Source organism: Pelophylax lessonae (genome assembly GCF_965119305.1).
Source record: "Pelophylax lessonae genome assembly, chromosome: 4".
Classification (NCBI taxonomy): Eukaryota; Metazoa; Chordata; class Amphibia; order Anura; family Ranidae; genus Pelophylax; species Pelophylax lessonae.
In genome coordinates, this window is record NC_138771.1 from 677,003,252 (window position 1) to 677,018,204 (window position 14,953).

At 50.7% G+C, this 14,953-nt stretch overlaps 1 protein-coding gene across 2 annotated transcripts in view; it reads left to right on the forward strand.

Annotated features, from left to right (window-relative positions):
- Window positions 1-14,953, forward strand: part of LOC309553724 (sodium/potassium-transporting ATPase subunit beta-2-like) — a 42,685-nt gene that overhangs the window by 12,942 nt on the left and 14,790 nt on the right. For both annotated transcript variants that reach the window (XM_082255101.1, XM_082255102.1), the window contains exon 2: window positions 7,789-7,917. In XM_082255101.1, the coding sequence (XP_082111227.1) occupies window positions 7,789-7,917 (129 nt within the window). The remainder of the gene's footprint in view (window positions 1-7,788; window positions 7,918-14,953) is intronic.

The window sequence follows — 14,953 nt, forward strand, 5'->3', positions numbered from 1 at the left end:
GCGGACAGATCGGACCACTAACTGACATTTTTGACACTTTTGTGGGTACTAGTGTTGAGCGAACACGGACTGTATTATTCGTGTTCGTACCGAATAATTGGATTTTTGTTACCCGAACACGGACACGGACACTTTACTGTATGTTCGGGTAAAAATCCGTGTTCGGTCGTTTTATTTCCGGGTTTTGCATGCTTTGGCGCTCTTTTCATGGCGGGCTTTCAACAGCCAATCAACAATCGTTTAACTGGTGTGCCTTAAGCCATCCCAGCCATGCCTGCAAATGTCTCAGTAGCTGTGATTGGCCGTCTGAAGCATGTGACCAAGTCTTTATAAGTTCGAGGCAGCCGCAGCGGCATCATTATGCTTCTTAGATCAGGGACAGAGCACACATCAACGTGCTGGCTGCTGATTAGGGAAAGACAGGCAGGAAAAAACCATTTGTGTCCGGATAGAATTGAGGGACAGGTCGGAGTGTTTAGGCAGGGCGAGTTGTAGGCATTTTAGGGATAGAGTCTGCTGAATTATAGGGTCAGTGTCTTCTACAAACTACAATCGATATTGCTGTGTGGGGGGTGGGGTGACTCTGCACTCAATCCTGATCTACGATCTCTTCTCAATCCTGTTAGGGAGAGGCTGCTGCTGAATTTTAGGGAAAGTGTGTTCTACAAACTACAATCGATATTGCTGTGTGGTGTGGGATAGGAGATAGGCAGGTGTCAGTGATCCACATCCATTTTTCTGTGTGTGAGCTGCAGTGAACACAATCTTTTTGGGGTGCAGTGAACAAAATCTTTTTGGGGTGCAGTGAACAAAATCCTTTTTGGGGTGCAGTGAACAACATCCTTTTTGGGGTGCAGTGAACAAAATCCTTTTTGGGGTGCAGTGAACAACATCCTTTTTGGGGTGCAGTGAACAAAATCCTTTTAGGGTGCAGTGAACACAATCTTTGTGGGGTATAGTGAACAGAATCTTTGTGGGGTGCAGTGAACACAATCTTTGGGGGGTACAGTGAACACAATCTTTTTGGGGTGCAGTGAACAAAATCCTTTGTGGGCTGCAGTGAACACAATCTTTGTGGGGTGCAGTGAACACAATCTTTTTGGGGTGCAGTGAACAAAATCCTGTGTGGGGTGCAGTGAACACAATCTTTGTGGGGTGCAGTGAACACAATCTTTTTGGGGTGCAGTGAACAAAATCCTTTTTGGGGTGCAGTGAACACAATCTTTGTGGGGTGCAGTGAACACAATCTTTTTTGGGTGGAGTGAACAAAATCCTTTTTGGGGTGCAGTGAACAAAATCCTTTTTGGGGTGCAGTGAACACAATCTTTTTGGGGTGCAGTGAACAAAATCCTTTGTGGGGTGCAGTGAACACAATCTTTGTGGGGTGCAGTGAACACAATCTTTTTGGGGTGCAGTGAACAAAATCCTTTTTGGGGTGCAGTGAACACAATCTTTGTGGGGTGCAGTGAACACAATCTTTTTATGGTGGAGTGAACAAAATCCTTTTTGGGGTGCAGTGAACAAAATCCTTTTTGGGGTGCAGTGAACACAATCTTTTTGGGGTGCAGTGAACAAAATCCTTTGTGGGGTGCAGTGAACACAATCTTTGTGGGGTGCAGTGAACACAATCTTTTTGGGGTGCAGTGAACAAAATCCTTTTTGGGGTGCAGTGAACAACATCCTTTTTGGGGTGCAGTGAACAAAATCCTTTTTGGGGTGCAGTGAACACAATCTTTTTGGGGTGCAGTGAATAAAATCCTTTGTGGGGTGCAGTGAACACAATCTTTGTGGGGTACAGTGAACAGAATCTTTGTGGGGTGCAGTGAACACAATCTTTGGGGGGTACAGTGAACACAATCTTTTTGGGGTGCAGTGAACAAAATCCTTTGTGGGGTGCAGTGAACACAATCTTTGGGGGGTACAGTGAACACAATCTTTTTGGGGTGCAGTGAACAAAATCCTTTGTGGGGTGCAGTGAACACAATCTTTGTGGGGTGCAGTGAACACAATCTTTTTGGGGTGCAGTGAACAAAATCCTTTTTGGGGTGCAGTGAACAACATCCTTTTTGGGGTGCAGTGAACACAATCTTTTTGGGGTGCAGTGAACAAAATCCTTTGTGGGGTGCAGTGAACACAATCTTTGTGGGGTACAGGGAACAGAATCTTTGTGGGGTGCAGTGAACACAATCTTTGGGGGGTACAGTGAACACAATCTTTTTGGGGTGCAGTGAACAAAATCCTTTTAGGGTGCAGTGAACACAATCTTTGTGGGGTGCAGTGAACAAAATCCTTTTTGAGGTGCAGTGAACACAATCTTTGTGGGGTTGCAGTGAACACAATCTTTGTGGGGTACAGTGAACACAATCTCATACTTCTGAAGATTTGAGGGTGCTGCCTGTTCCATACTCCTCCTCCTACTGCTCAACCATCCTTTTAGGGGTACAAACAATAGTACTCCACCTTGCACATGCTGCAAAGACTGTGCGAGCAGCAGCAGGCCATAGTGGAGTTTCAGCTGCAGCACGCACGCGTGAGTCGCTCTGCGGAACAGCACCACTTCACCACCAATAACTGGGCCTCCATGCGAGACCTGTGTGCCTTGTTGCGCTGTTTTGAGTACTCCACCAACATGGCCAGTGGCAATGACGCCGTTCTCAGCTTAACTATCCCACTTCTATGCCTCCTTGAAAAAACAATTCGGGCGATGATGGAAGAGGATGTGGCACAGGATGAGGAGGAGGAGGAGGATGAAGAGGTAACATTTCCAAGGCTTTCAGGGCAGTCATTCACAAGGGGCTCAGAGGGTGGGTTCCTGCACACACAAACGCCAGGGACACAATTGTCCAGCAGGGGCACAGTTCTGGAGGATGAGGAGGATGAGGAGGAGGAGGAGCTGGAGGAGGAGATGGAACCATGTTCACAGCAGGGTGGCACCCAGGCCAGCTCATGGCCATCACTGGTGCGTGGCTGGGGGGATACAGAGGACACGGACGATACACCTCCCACAGAGGACAGCCTTTCGTTGCCTCTGGGCAGCCTGGCACACATGAGCGATTACATGCTGCAGTGTCTCCACAACGACTGCCGAGTTGCCCACATTCTAACTTGTGCTGATTACTGGGTGGCCACGCTGCTGGATCCCCGTTACAAGGACAACGTACCGTCCTTAATTCACTCACTGGAGCGCGATCGCAAGATGCGCGAGTACAAGCGCACGCTGGTAGACGCGATGCTGCTGGCATTCCCATCTGACAGCGGGGCCACAGTGGAAGCACAAGGCAGAGGAGGAGGAGGAGGAGGAGGTCGCCCACGCAACCAGGGCACCGCCAGCACCTCAGAAGGCAGGGTTAGCATGGCCGAAATGTGGAAAAGCTTTGTCAGCACGCCACAACAAACAGCAGCACCAGCAGCTCAGATGGAACGTCTTAGCAGGAGGCAGCATTTTACCAACATGGTGGAGCAGTATGTGTGCACACGCCTACATGTAGTGAATGACGGGTCTGCCCCCTTCAACTTCTGGGTCTCCAAATTGGGCACATGGCCTGAGCTTGCCCTTTACGCCTTGGAGGTGCTGGCGTGCCCTGCAGCCAGTGTATTATCTGAACGTGTATTTAGCACGGCTGGGGGCGTTATCACAGACAAGCGCAGCCGCCTGTCCAGAGACAATGTGGACAAGCTCACGTTCATTAAAATGAACCAGGCATGGATCCCACGGGACTTTTCCGTACCTTGTGCAGAATAGCAATGGATACCGACCTTACCCAGCCATTGTTCTATGTTTGTTCTTTCTCACTCTTTTGGGGTGTACCCTCATTTAAAATTTGTGAAAAGAAGCAGTGTTGGCTACCTCGTCCTCCTCCTCAGGGCCAGATTAACGTAGGGGCTATTGGAGCTGCAGCTCCAGGCCCCTACCTTTTATATAGGCCCCGGGTTGGCCATTTTCACTGTTACCGCTCTTCTGTCACTTGTAAACACAGAAGTCTGGCTTCTATGCTCGCTTCCCCAGGCAGCACCCTCAGAACCTCCCCACACAGCGCGAAGGCCGGACAAGGAGGGACAGTTGCCGATGCATGGATGTGTTTATGGGCTTCAGAGACAGCATCTTATGTTGAATTAGGCATGCATGGCTGCACCCTTCCTCCTCTGGGTGCATGGCAAGGCACGGCCCTTAAGGCCCTTCAAAATCCTCAGCACCAAGCCCATGATGCTCTTAATCCGGCCCTGGTCCTCCTCCACCGCCGCTTCCACCTACACCGCCCATAGGTGTGCGCAGCCTATTGCATTAAGGTGTGCACCCCAAAGTTGAAATACACATGCATGTGTTTGCCAGCAGGGAGAGTAATGTATCGGGGCCATGTACCTGTAGGCAAAGAGAAATAGAGCAGAGCAGGTCCGAGGGAGATCTTTCCCATCTCCTCACTGGCAATGCTATGTGCCCTAGGTGATTAGGGTGTGCCCAGGCACACCCGGCACACCCTGTGCGCATGCCTATGTCACCGCCACATCCACCACTACCTCAACCTCCCTCCTACTCCATATGGGCCTCGTCCTTCAGAGATGAAGAAGAACATTGTTTTTTTTTTCTGTTTTTTTTTGTTGTTTTAAGTTATTTCCCTATCCACATTTGTTTGCAGAGCACTCGCCATGCTCTTAATTACGTTTTGCTGCCATTTGCAGCACTCTAGCCCTTTCCTTTGGTGTTTTAGAGCCATTTTAGTGCCTTAAAGTTCGGGTCCCCATTGACTTCAATGGAGTTCGGTGTCCGGGAAAAGTTCGGTAAAAGTCCGGGACACGGACCCGGACTTTTTTTTAAAGTTCGGCCGAACCCGTCGAACACGGACATCTAGGTGTCCGCTCAACCCTAGTGGGTACCAGTGACATTGCTACAGTAATCAGTGCTAAAAATATGCACTGTCACTGTAATAATGACACTGTCAGGGAAGGGGTTAACCCTGTGGGTGATCAAGGGGTTAAATGTGAGCCTAGGGGAGTGTTTTCTAACTGTATGGGGGCGTGGCTTGTGAAATGATCATAGAGACCTGTGATGATATATAGAAGGATCACATGGTCTCTGTGATCATTCCAGGGAGAAGACCGGTCGGCTGTGTTTACAACATCTGACCGTTCTCTCTCAGCGGGGAGCGATCGCGGGTGTCCGGTGGCAATTGTGGCCTTCAGTCTCATGGATCGGCATCCCCGCTGCCTAGTGGGGGTTGGAGCGCCGCCGCTGGCACGTGCTCGCTTGCCCCCCAGCACCACTTCCACGAACCGACGTACCCCCTGCGTCAATTCGCACAGCCGAACCAGCCTGCTACAGTAAAACGGCGGTGGGCAAGTGGGTAAATCACCACCGTGTACCGCCCACGATGATGATGGACTCAGATACCATAAGCACTGAGTCATCCGCATTAAGGTATAGCCGGGGGATGGGCAATCAGGTAACTCTGGAAATGTCTCAACTTCTTTCCATGGTAGGACCGCCACTCTTGGGCAGTGCGTTGAACCATAGGGATAAAGAAAGCCTCCACATAGTGTAAAACTGTATCTCATAATTTATTAAAAAAGGTAGAAAAGTTACATCATATCCAAAAAACAAACGCTTGTATCATCATCCAACATATAGAATAAAGGTGCAATGAATGACTAGGAACCCGACGTGTTTCGTCTTCTAAGACATCATCTGGGATCTAAAGATATTCTGGCCATTGCATATATATATAGTTAGATAGATAGATAGATAGATAGATAGATAGATAGATAGATAGATAGATAGATAGATAGATAGATAGATAGATAGATAGATAGATAGATAGATAGATAGATAGATAGATAGATAGATAGATAATATCTCTAATTATGGCTTCATTACCCTCCATCCTGATGAGATTGTAATCTAAGCCGTTACTTCCTGGTAAACAATATGGCGTCATTGAGTGACTTCCTAGCCTCACTCTGAATCCGCCTGTATGCGCGTCGCTCCAGTCAAGTGTGCTGCGCATGCGTCACTGCGTCACCAGGATAGTCACGATGCGCATGTGCCAACAATAATGCGGCGCAGACGTCACCATCCTGAAGATCAGGACAACCAAAATTTAAAAAAAAAGAGTATGAACCCAATCTCTGTCAAATCATATTCCCACAATGGGATGGATTATAGAGTGACATCTCCCCATATCTGTGGAACTCACATAGGACAAAAAATGCAACCCGAGTATATGAATAGATAAGATAATGAAATAAATCAGAAAAAATAAAAAAATAAAAAATATAAAAAAAAATATAAAATAAAAAAAAATTAAAAATGAAATAAAAATTAAAAAAATAATAAAGAAAAATTAATAACGAAATAAAAATTAAAAAATTAATGAAGAAAAAATAAAAACGAAATAAAAATAAAAATGTGATTAGAATTAAAAAAATAAAATGAAAATAGGAATGGAAAACACAATAAAATAAATAGATGAATAAAAGAAAAGAATGGAGTGCTAGGAGTATTACATGGAATCCTGGACAGATATTATGTAATATAAAAAAATTGTATGAGTGATAAAAATATGTAAAAAGTTTGTGTCAAACATAAAAATATATAAACCAAAAGACAGAGATGAGATATTATCGCTCCATCTCATTATATAGTGACCAGGACCTAACTAATAACACAGGTCCCAGAACTGTCTCATCTCCATCTCATTATATAAGGACCAGGACCTAACTAATAACACAGGTCCCAGAACTATCTCATCTCCATCTCATTATATAAGGACCAGGACCTAACTAATAACACAGGTCCCAAGACTATCTCATCTCCATTTCATTATATAAGGACCAGGACCTAACTAATAACACAGGTCCCAGGACTATCTCATCTCCATCTCATTATATAAGGACCAGGACCTAACTAATAACACAGGTCCCAAGACTATCTCATCTCCATTTCATTATATAAGGACCAGGATCTAACTAATAACACAGGTCCCAGGACTATCTCATCTCCATCTCATTATATAAGGACCAGGACCTAACTAATAACACAGGTCCCAGAACTGTCTCATCTCCATCTCATTATATAAGGACCAGGACCTAACTAATAACACAGGTCCCAGGACTATCTCATCTCCATCTCATTATATAAGGACCAGGATCTAACTAATAACACAGGTCCCAGGACTATCTCATCTCCATCTCATTATATAAGGACCAGGACCTAACTAATAACACAGGTCCCAGAACTGTCTCATCTCCATCTCATTATATAAGGACCAGGACCTAACTAATAACACAGGTCCCAGGACTATCTCATCTCCATCTCATTATATAAGGACCAGGACCTAACTAATAACACGGGACACATGTTCCTAAGTTTGTAACGTTGAAGGTCTGTCCTCAGAGATGACGCAATCTTTCACACTATATCCTACATCCATTGACTCTCTATGTGGTTGTCTTGGTATATACGGTCAGTATTGGTCGATGTCTCTGACCTGCAGGTGGCATCCTATTTCCCGTCACGTCTTTACAATTATTGTATATTGTTCATGTTGTGTGCTAGTTGTCCCCTCACCTCTCTGACACTTTGAGATGCACACCAGTCAGTCCCAGAGACAAGGACTCCATAAATGGTGCCACCAAAGATCCACTTCTGTAAAATATGGAACTATAATATACAGGTGGCGCCTCATTCACACCCCAATGTTATCACCCTTTGGCACTGGTCTGAAGATGATACATAACCCGCTGCACCCCCTGGTAGAGTCAGTGACTAATATGACAAACTCTTTCTTCCCCCAGCAATGATCCTCATGTTCTATCTGCTCTTCTACGCCTTCCTGACGGCCGTCTTCACTCTCAGTATGTGGGTGATGCTGCAGACCATCGATGAATATAATCCGAAATATGCAGATCGACTGGTCAATCCAGGTAAGAGAACATCCCGACACATCTTCCTCCTGTGGGGGTTTCCTATAATCATATACTATAGCTGGTGGAAAATGATAGAGTACCCCGACCCCTCCATACAATCCTCCTCCTCAGAAACCTTCACACATAGCTGGGGAAGAACCTTATGGACGCTCCGGGGGTCTCATTGTTATAGGGACAGCTATAGAAAAACTTCTCAACCTTCATGTAAAGAGGGGGATGCTGGGAAAGTAGAGAGCAAGACTTAATTCAGGAGAGCTGTCAGCCTTTGGGGAGAACATGGTGGAGTGGGTTAGCCATCAATCTTTAGGGAGAACATGGAGGAGTGGTGGTCAGTCTTTGGGAAGAACATTGAGTGGCCGTCAATCTTTGGGGATAATATGGGGGGGGGGGAGTACAAAGTCTTTGAGGAAAATGTGGTGAAGTGAGTGATCCGTCAGTCTTTGAGGCACACATGACAGTGTGGGTAAATCATCAGTCTTTGAGAGAAACATGGTGGAGTGGGGGAGCCCTCAGTCTATGGGGAGATGATGGTGGAGTGGGGAGCCCTCAGTCTATGGGGAGATGATGGTGGAGTGGGGGAGCCCTCAGTTATTGGGGAGAAGATGGTGGAGTTGGGGAGCCCTGAGTTTTTGGGGAGAAGATGGAGGAGTGGGGGAGCCCTCAGTTTTTGGGGAGAAGATGGTGGAGTGGGGAGCCTGCCGTTTTTGGGCAGAAGATGGTGGAGCGGGGAGCCCTCAGTTATTGGGGAGAAGATGGTGGAGTGGGGAGCCTGCCGTTTTTGGGCAGAAGATGGTGGAGCGGGGAGCCCTCAGTTATTGGGGAGAAGATGGTGGAGTGGGGGAGCCCTCAGTTTTTGGGGAGAAGATGGTGGAGTGGGGAGCCTGCCGTTTTTGGGCAGAAGATGGTGGAGCGGGGAGCCCTCAGTTATTGGGGAGAAGATGGTGGAGTGGGGAGCCCTCAGTCTATGGGGAGAAGATGGTGGAGCGGGGAGCCCTCAGTCTATGGGAAGAGCGCAGTGGAATTGAGAACCATCAGCTTTGGGTAGAACATGCTGTAGTGGTCATCAGACTTTGAGGAAGGAAAGGGGGAGTGGGTGAGCTGTCAGTCTTTGAGAAGACAATGGTGGAGTGGGAGAGTCATCATTCTTTGTAGAGAACATGGTGGAGTGGTTAAATCATGAGTCTTTGAGAAGAACATGGTGCAGCGGGTGAGCCATTCGTTTTTCGGGAGACCATGATGGAGTAGGTGAGCTGTCAGCTTTTAAAGGGAACATGGTGGAGTGGGTGAGCCGAGAGTCTTTGGGGAGGACATGGTCGGGTGGATGAGCTATTAGTTAGGCAGAGAACATGGTGGAGTGGGTGAGCAGTCGGTTGTTGAGGAGAACATGGTAAAGTAGGTGATCCATCAGACTTTTGGAGAGCATGGTGTAGTGGTTGAGCTGTCAGTTTATTCAAAGAAGATGGTGCAGTGGGTGGGCAGTCCTACGTTGAGACCATAGTTGGGTCGGTGATCTGCCTATATTTAGGTGGAATATGGTGAAGTGGATGAGCCATCCATCTTAGAGGTAAGCATGGAGGAGTGGGAGTCCGTCTTTAAAAGGAACATGATGTAAAACCTTGGGCAGAGGGGTGGCTGTGGACGTGGTATACTTGGACAGAGGGGTGACTGGGGACGTGGTATACATGGACAGATGGGTGACTGGGGACGTGGTATACTTGGACAGAGGGGTGGCTGTGGACGTGGTATACTTGGACAGAGAGGTGGCTGTGGACGTGGTATACATGGACAGAAGGGTGGCTGCGGACGTGGTATACTTGGACAGAGGGGTGATGGGGGACGTGGTATACATGGACAGAGGGGTGGCTGCGGACGTGGTATACTTGGACAGAGGGGTGATTGGGGACGTGGTATACATGGACAGAGGGGTGGCTGCGGACGTGATATACTTGGACAGAGGGGTGGCTGTGGACGTGGTATACTTGGACAGAGGGGTGGCTGTGGACGTGGTATACTTGGACAGAGGGGTGGCTGCGGACGTGGTATACTTGGACAGAGGGGTGGCTGTGGACGTGGTATACTTGGACAGAGGGGTGGCTGTGGACGTGGTATACTTGGACAGAGGGGTGGCTGTGGACGTGGTATAATTGGACAGAGGGGTGGCTGTGGACGTGGTATACTTGGACAGAGGGGTGGCTGTGGACGTGGTATACATGGATAGAGGGGTGGCTGCGGACGTGGTATACTTGGACAGAGGGGTGGCTGTGGACGTGGTATACTTGGACAGAGGGGTGACTGTGGACGTGGTATACTTGGACAGAGGGGTGGCTGTGGATGTGGTATACTTGGACAGAGGGGTGGCTGTGGACGTGGTATACTTGGACAGAGGGGTGACTGCGGACGTAGTATACTTGGACAGAGGGGTGGCTGTGGACGTGGTATACTTGGACAGAGGGGTGGCTGTGGACGTGGTATACTTGGACAGAGGGGTGGCTGTGGACGTGGTATACTTGGACAGAGGGGTGGCTGTGGACGTGGTATAATTGGACAGAGGGGTGGCTGTGGACGTGGTATACTTGGACAGAGAGGTGGCTGTGGACGTGGTATACTTGGACAGAGGGGTGACTGGGGATGTGGTATACATGGACAGAGGGGTGGCTGCGGACGTGGTATACTTGGACAGAGGGGTGACTGGGGACGTGGTATACATGGACAGAGGGGTGACTGGGGACGTGGTATACATGGACAGAGCGGTGGCTGCGGACGTGGTATACTTGGACAGAGGGGTGGCTGTGGACGTGGTATACTTGGACAGAGGGGTGGCTGTGGACGTGGTATACTTGGACAGAGGGGTGGCTGTGGATGTGGTATACTTGGACAGAGGGGTGGCTGTGGACGTAGTATACTTGGACCGAGAGGTGGCTGTGGACGTGGTATACTTGGACAGAGGGGTGACTGGGGACGTGGTATACTTGGACGGAGGGGTGACTGTGGACGTGGTATACTTGGACAGAGGGGTGGCTGGGGACGTGGTATACATGGACAGAGGGGTGACTGGGGATGTGGTATACATGGACAGAGGGGTGGCTGTGGACGTGGTATACTTGGACAGAGGGGTGAAAGGGGACGTGGTATACTTGGACAGAGGGGTGGCTGTGGACATGGTATACTTGGACAGAGGGATGGCCGTGGACGTGGTATACTTGGGCAGAGAGGTGGCTGTGGACGTGGTATACTTGGACAGAGGGGTGGCTGGGGACGTGGTATACTTGGACAGAGGGGTGGCTGTGGACGTGGTATGCTTGGACAGAGGGGTGGCTGTGGACGTGGTATACTTGGACAGAGGGGTGGCTGTGGACGTGGTATACTTGGACAGAGGGGTGGCTGTGGACGTGGTATACTTAGACAGAGGGGTGGCTGTGGACGTGGTATACTTGGACAGAGGGGTGGCTGTGGACGTGGTATACTTGGACAGAGGGGTGTCTGTGGACGTGGTATACTTGGACAGAGGGGTGGCTGTGGGCGTGGTATACTTGGACAGAGGGGTGGCTGTGGACGTGGTATACTTGGACAGAGGGGTGGCTGCGGACGTGGTATACTTGGACAGAGGGGTGGCTGTGGACGTGGTATACTTGGACAGAGGGATGGCTGTGGACGTGGTATACTTGGACAGAGGGGTGGCTGTGGACGTGGTATAATTGGACAGAGGGGTGGCTGTGGACGTGGTATACTTGGACAGAGGGGTGGCTGTGGACGTGGTATACTTGGACAGAGGGGTGGCTGTGGACATGGTATAATTGGACAGAGGGGTGGCTGTGGACGTGGTATACTTGGACAGAGAGGTGGCTGTGGACGTGGTATACTTGGACAGAGGGGTGACTGGGGACGTGGTATACATGGACAGAGGGGTGGCTGCGGACGTGGTATACTTGGACAGAGGGGTGACTGGGGACGTGGTATACTTGGACAGAGGGGTGGCTGCGGACGTGGTATACTTGGAGAGAGGGGTGGCTGTGGACGTGGTATACTTGGACAGAGAGGTGGCTGTGAACGTGGTATACTTGGACAGAGGGGTGACTGGGGACGTGGTATACTTGGACGGAGGGGTGACTGTGGACATGGTATACTTGGACAGAGGGGTGGCTGGGGACGTGGTATACATGGACAGAGGGGTGACTGGGGACGTGGTATACATGGACAGAGGGGTGGCTGCGGACGTGGTATACTTGGACAGAGGGGTGACAGGGGACGTGGTATACTTGGACAGAGGGGTGGCTGTGGACATGGTATACTTGGACAGAGGGATGGCCGTGGACGTGGTATACTTGGGCAGAGAGGTGGCTGTGGACGTGGTATACTTGGACAGAGGGGTGGCTGGGGACGTGGTATACTTGGACAGAGGGGTGGCTGTGGACGTGGTATGCTTGGACAGAGGGGTGGCTGTGGACATGGTATACTTGGACAGAGGGGTGGCTGTGGACGTGGTATACTTGGACAGAGGGGTGGCTGTGGACGTGGTATACTTAGACAGAGGGGTGGCTGTGGACGTGGTATACTTGGACAGAGGGGTGGCTGTGGACGGGGTATACTTGGACAGAGGGGTGTCTGTGGACGTGGTATACTTGGACAGAGGGGTGGCTGTGGACGTGGTATGCTTGGACAGAGGGGTGGCTGTGGACATGGTATACTTGGACAGAGGGGTGGCTGTGGACGTGGTATACTTGGACAGAGGGGTGGCTGTGGACGTGGTATACTTAGACAGAGGGGTGGCTGTGGACGTGGTATACTTGGACAGAGGGGTGGCTGTGGACGTGGTATACTTGGACAGAGGGGTGGCTGTGGACGTGGTATGCTTGGACAGAGGGGTGGCTGTGGACGTGGTATACTTGGACAGAGGGGTGGCTGTGGGCGTGGTATACTTGGACAGAGGGGTGGCTGTGGGCGTGGTATACTTGGACAGAGGGGTGGCTGTGGACGTGGTATACTTGGACAGAGAGGTGGCTGTGGACATGGTATACTTGGACGGAGGGGTGACTGTGGACGTGGTATACTTGGACAGAGGGGTGGCTGGGGACGTGGTATACATGGACAGAGGGGTGACTGGGGATGTGGTATACATGGACAGAGGGGTGGCTGCGGACGTGGTATACTTGGACAGAGGGGTGGCTGTGGACGTGGTATACTTGGACAGAGGGGTGGCTGTGGACGTGATATACTTGGACAGAGGGGTGGCTGTGGACGTGGTATACTTGGACAGAGGGGTGGCTGTGGACGTGATATACTTGGACAGAGGGGAGGCTGTGGGCGTGGAATATTTGGACAGAGGGGTGGCTGTGGGCGTGGTATATTTGGACAGAGGGGTGGCTGTGGACGTGGTATGTTTGGACAGAGGGGTGGCTGTGGACGTGGTATGTTTGGACAGAGGGATGGCCGTGGGCGTGGTATATTTGGACAGAGGGGTGGCTGTGGGCGTGGTATACTTGGACAGAGGGGTGGCTGTGGACATGGTATACTTGGACAGAGGGGTGGCTGTGGACGTGGTAAACTTGGACAGAGGGGTGGCTGTGGACGTGGTATACTTGGACAGAGGGGGGGCTGTGGACGTGGTATACTTGGACAGAGGGGTGGCTGTGGACGTGGTATACTTGGACAGAGGGGTGGCTGTGGACGTGGTATACTTGGACAGAGGGGTGGCTGTGGATGTGGTATACTTGGACAGAGGGGTGGCTGTGGACGTGGTATACTTGGACAGAGGGGTGACTGGGGACGTGGTATACTTGGACAGAGGGGTGGCTGTGGTCGGGGTATACTTGGACAGAGGAGTGGCTGTGGACATGGTATACTTGGACAGAGGGGTGGCTGTGGACGTGGTATACTTGGACAGAGGGGTGGCTGTGGACGTGGTATACTTGGACAGAGGGGTGGCTGTGGACGTGGTATACTTGGACAGAGGGGTGGCTGTGGACGTGGTATACTTGGACAGAGGGGTGGCTGTGCACATGGTATACTTGGACAGAGGGGTGGCTGTGGACGTGGTATACTTGGACAGAGGGGTGGCTGTGGACGTGGTATACTTGGACAGAGGGGGGCTGTGGACGTGGTATACTTGGACAGAGGGGTGGCTGTGGACATGGTATACTTGGACAGAGGGGTGGCTGTGGACGTTGTATACTTGGACAGAGGGGTGGCTGTGGACGTGGTATACTTGGACAGAGGGGTGGCTGCGGACGTGGTATACTTGGACAGAGGGGTGGCTGTGGACGTGGTATACTTGGACAGAGGGGTGGATGTGGACGTGGTATACTTGGACAGAGGGGGGCTGTGGACGTGGTATACTTGGACAGAGGGGTGGCTGTGGACGTGGTATACTTGGACAGAGGGGTGGCTGTGGACGTGGTATTCTTGGACAGAGGGGTGGCTGTGGACGTGGTATGCTTGGACAGAGGGGTGGCTGTGGACATGGTATACTTGGACAGAGGGGTGGCTGTGGACGTGGTATGCTTGGACAGAGGGGTGGCTGTGGACGTGGTATACTTGGACAGAGGGAGGGCTGTGGACGTGGTATACTTGGACAGAGGGGTGGCTGTGGGCGTGGTATACTTGGACAGAGGGGTGGCTGTAGACGTGGTATACTTGGACAGAGGGGTGGCTGTGGACATGGTATACTTGGACAGAGGGGTGGCTGTGGACGTTGTATACTTGGACAGAGGGGTGGCTGTGGACGTGGTATACTTGGACAGAGGGGTGGCTGCGGACGTGGTATACTTGGACAGAGGGGTGGCTGTGGACGTGGTATACTTGGACAGAGGGGTGGATGTGGACGTGGTATACTTGGACAGAGGGGGGCTGTGGACATGGTATACTTGGACAGAGGGGTGGCTGTGGGCGTGGTATACTTGGACAGAGGGGTGGCTGTGGACGTGGTATACTTGGACAGAGGGGTGGCTGTGGACGTGGTATACTTGGACAGAGGGGTGGCTGTGGACGTGGTATACTTGGACAGAGGGGTGGCTGTGGACGTGGTATGCTTGGACAG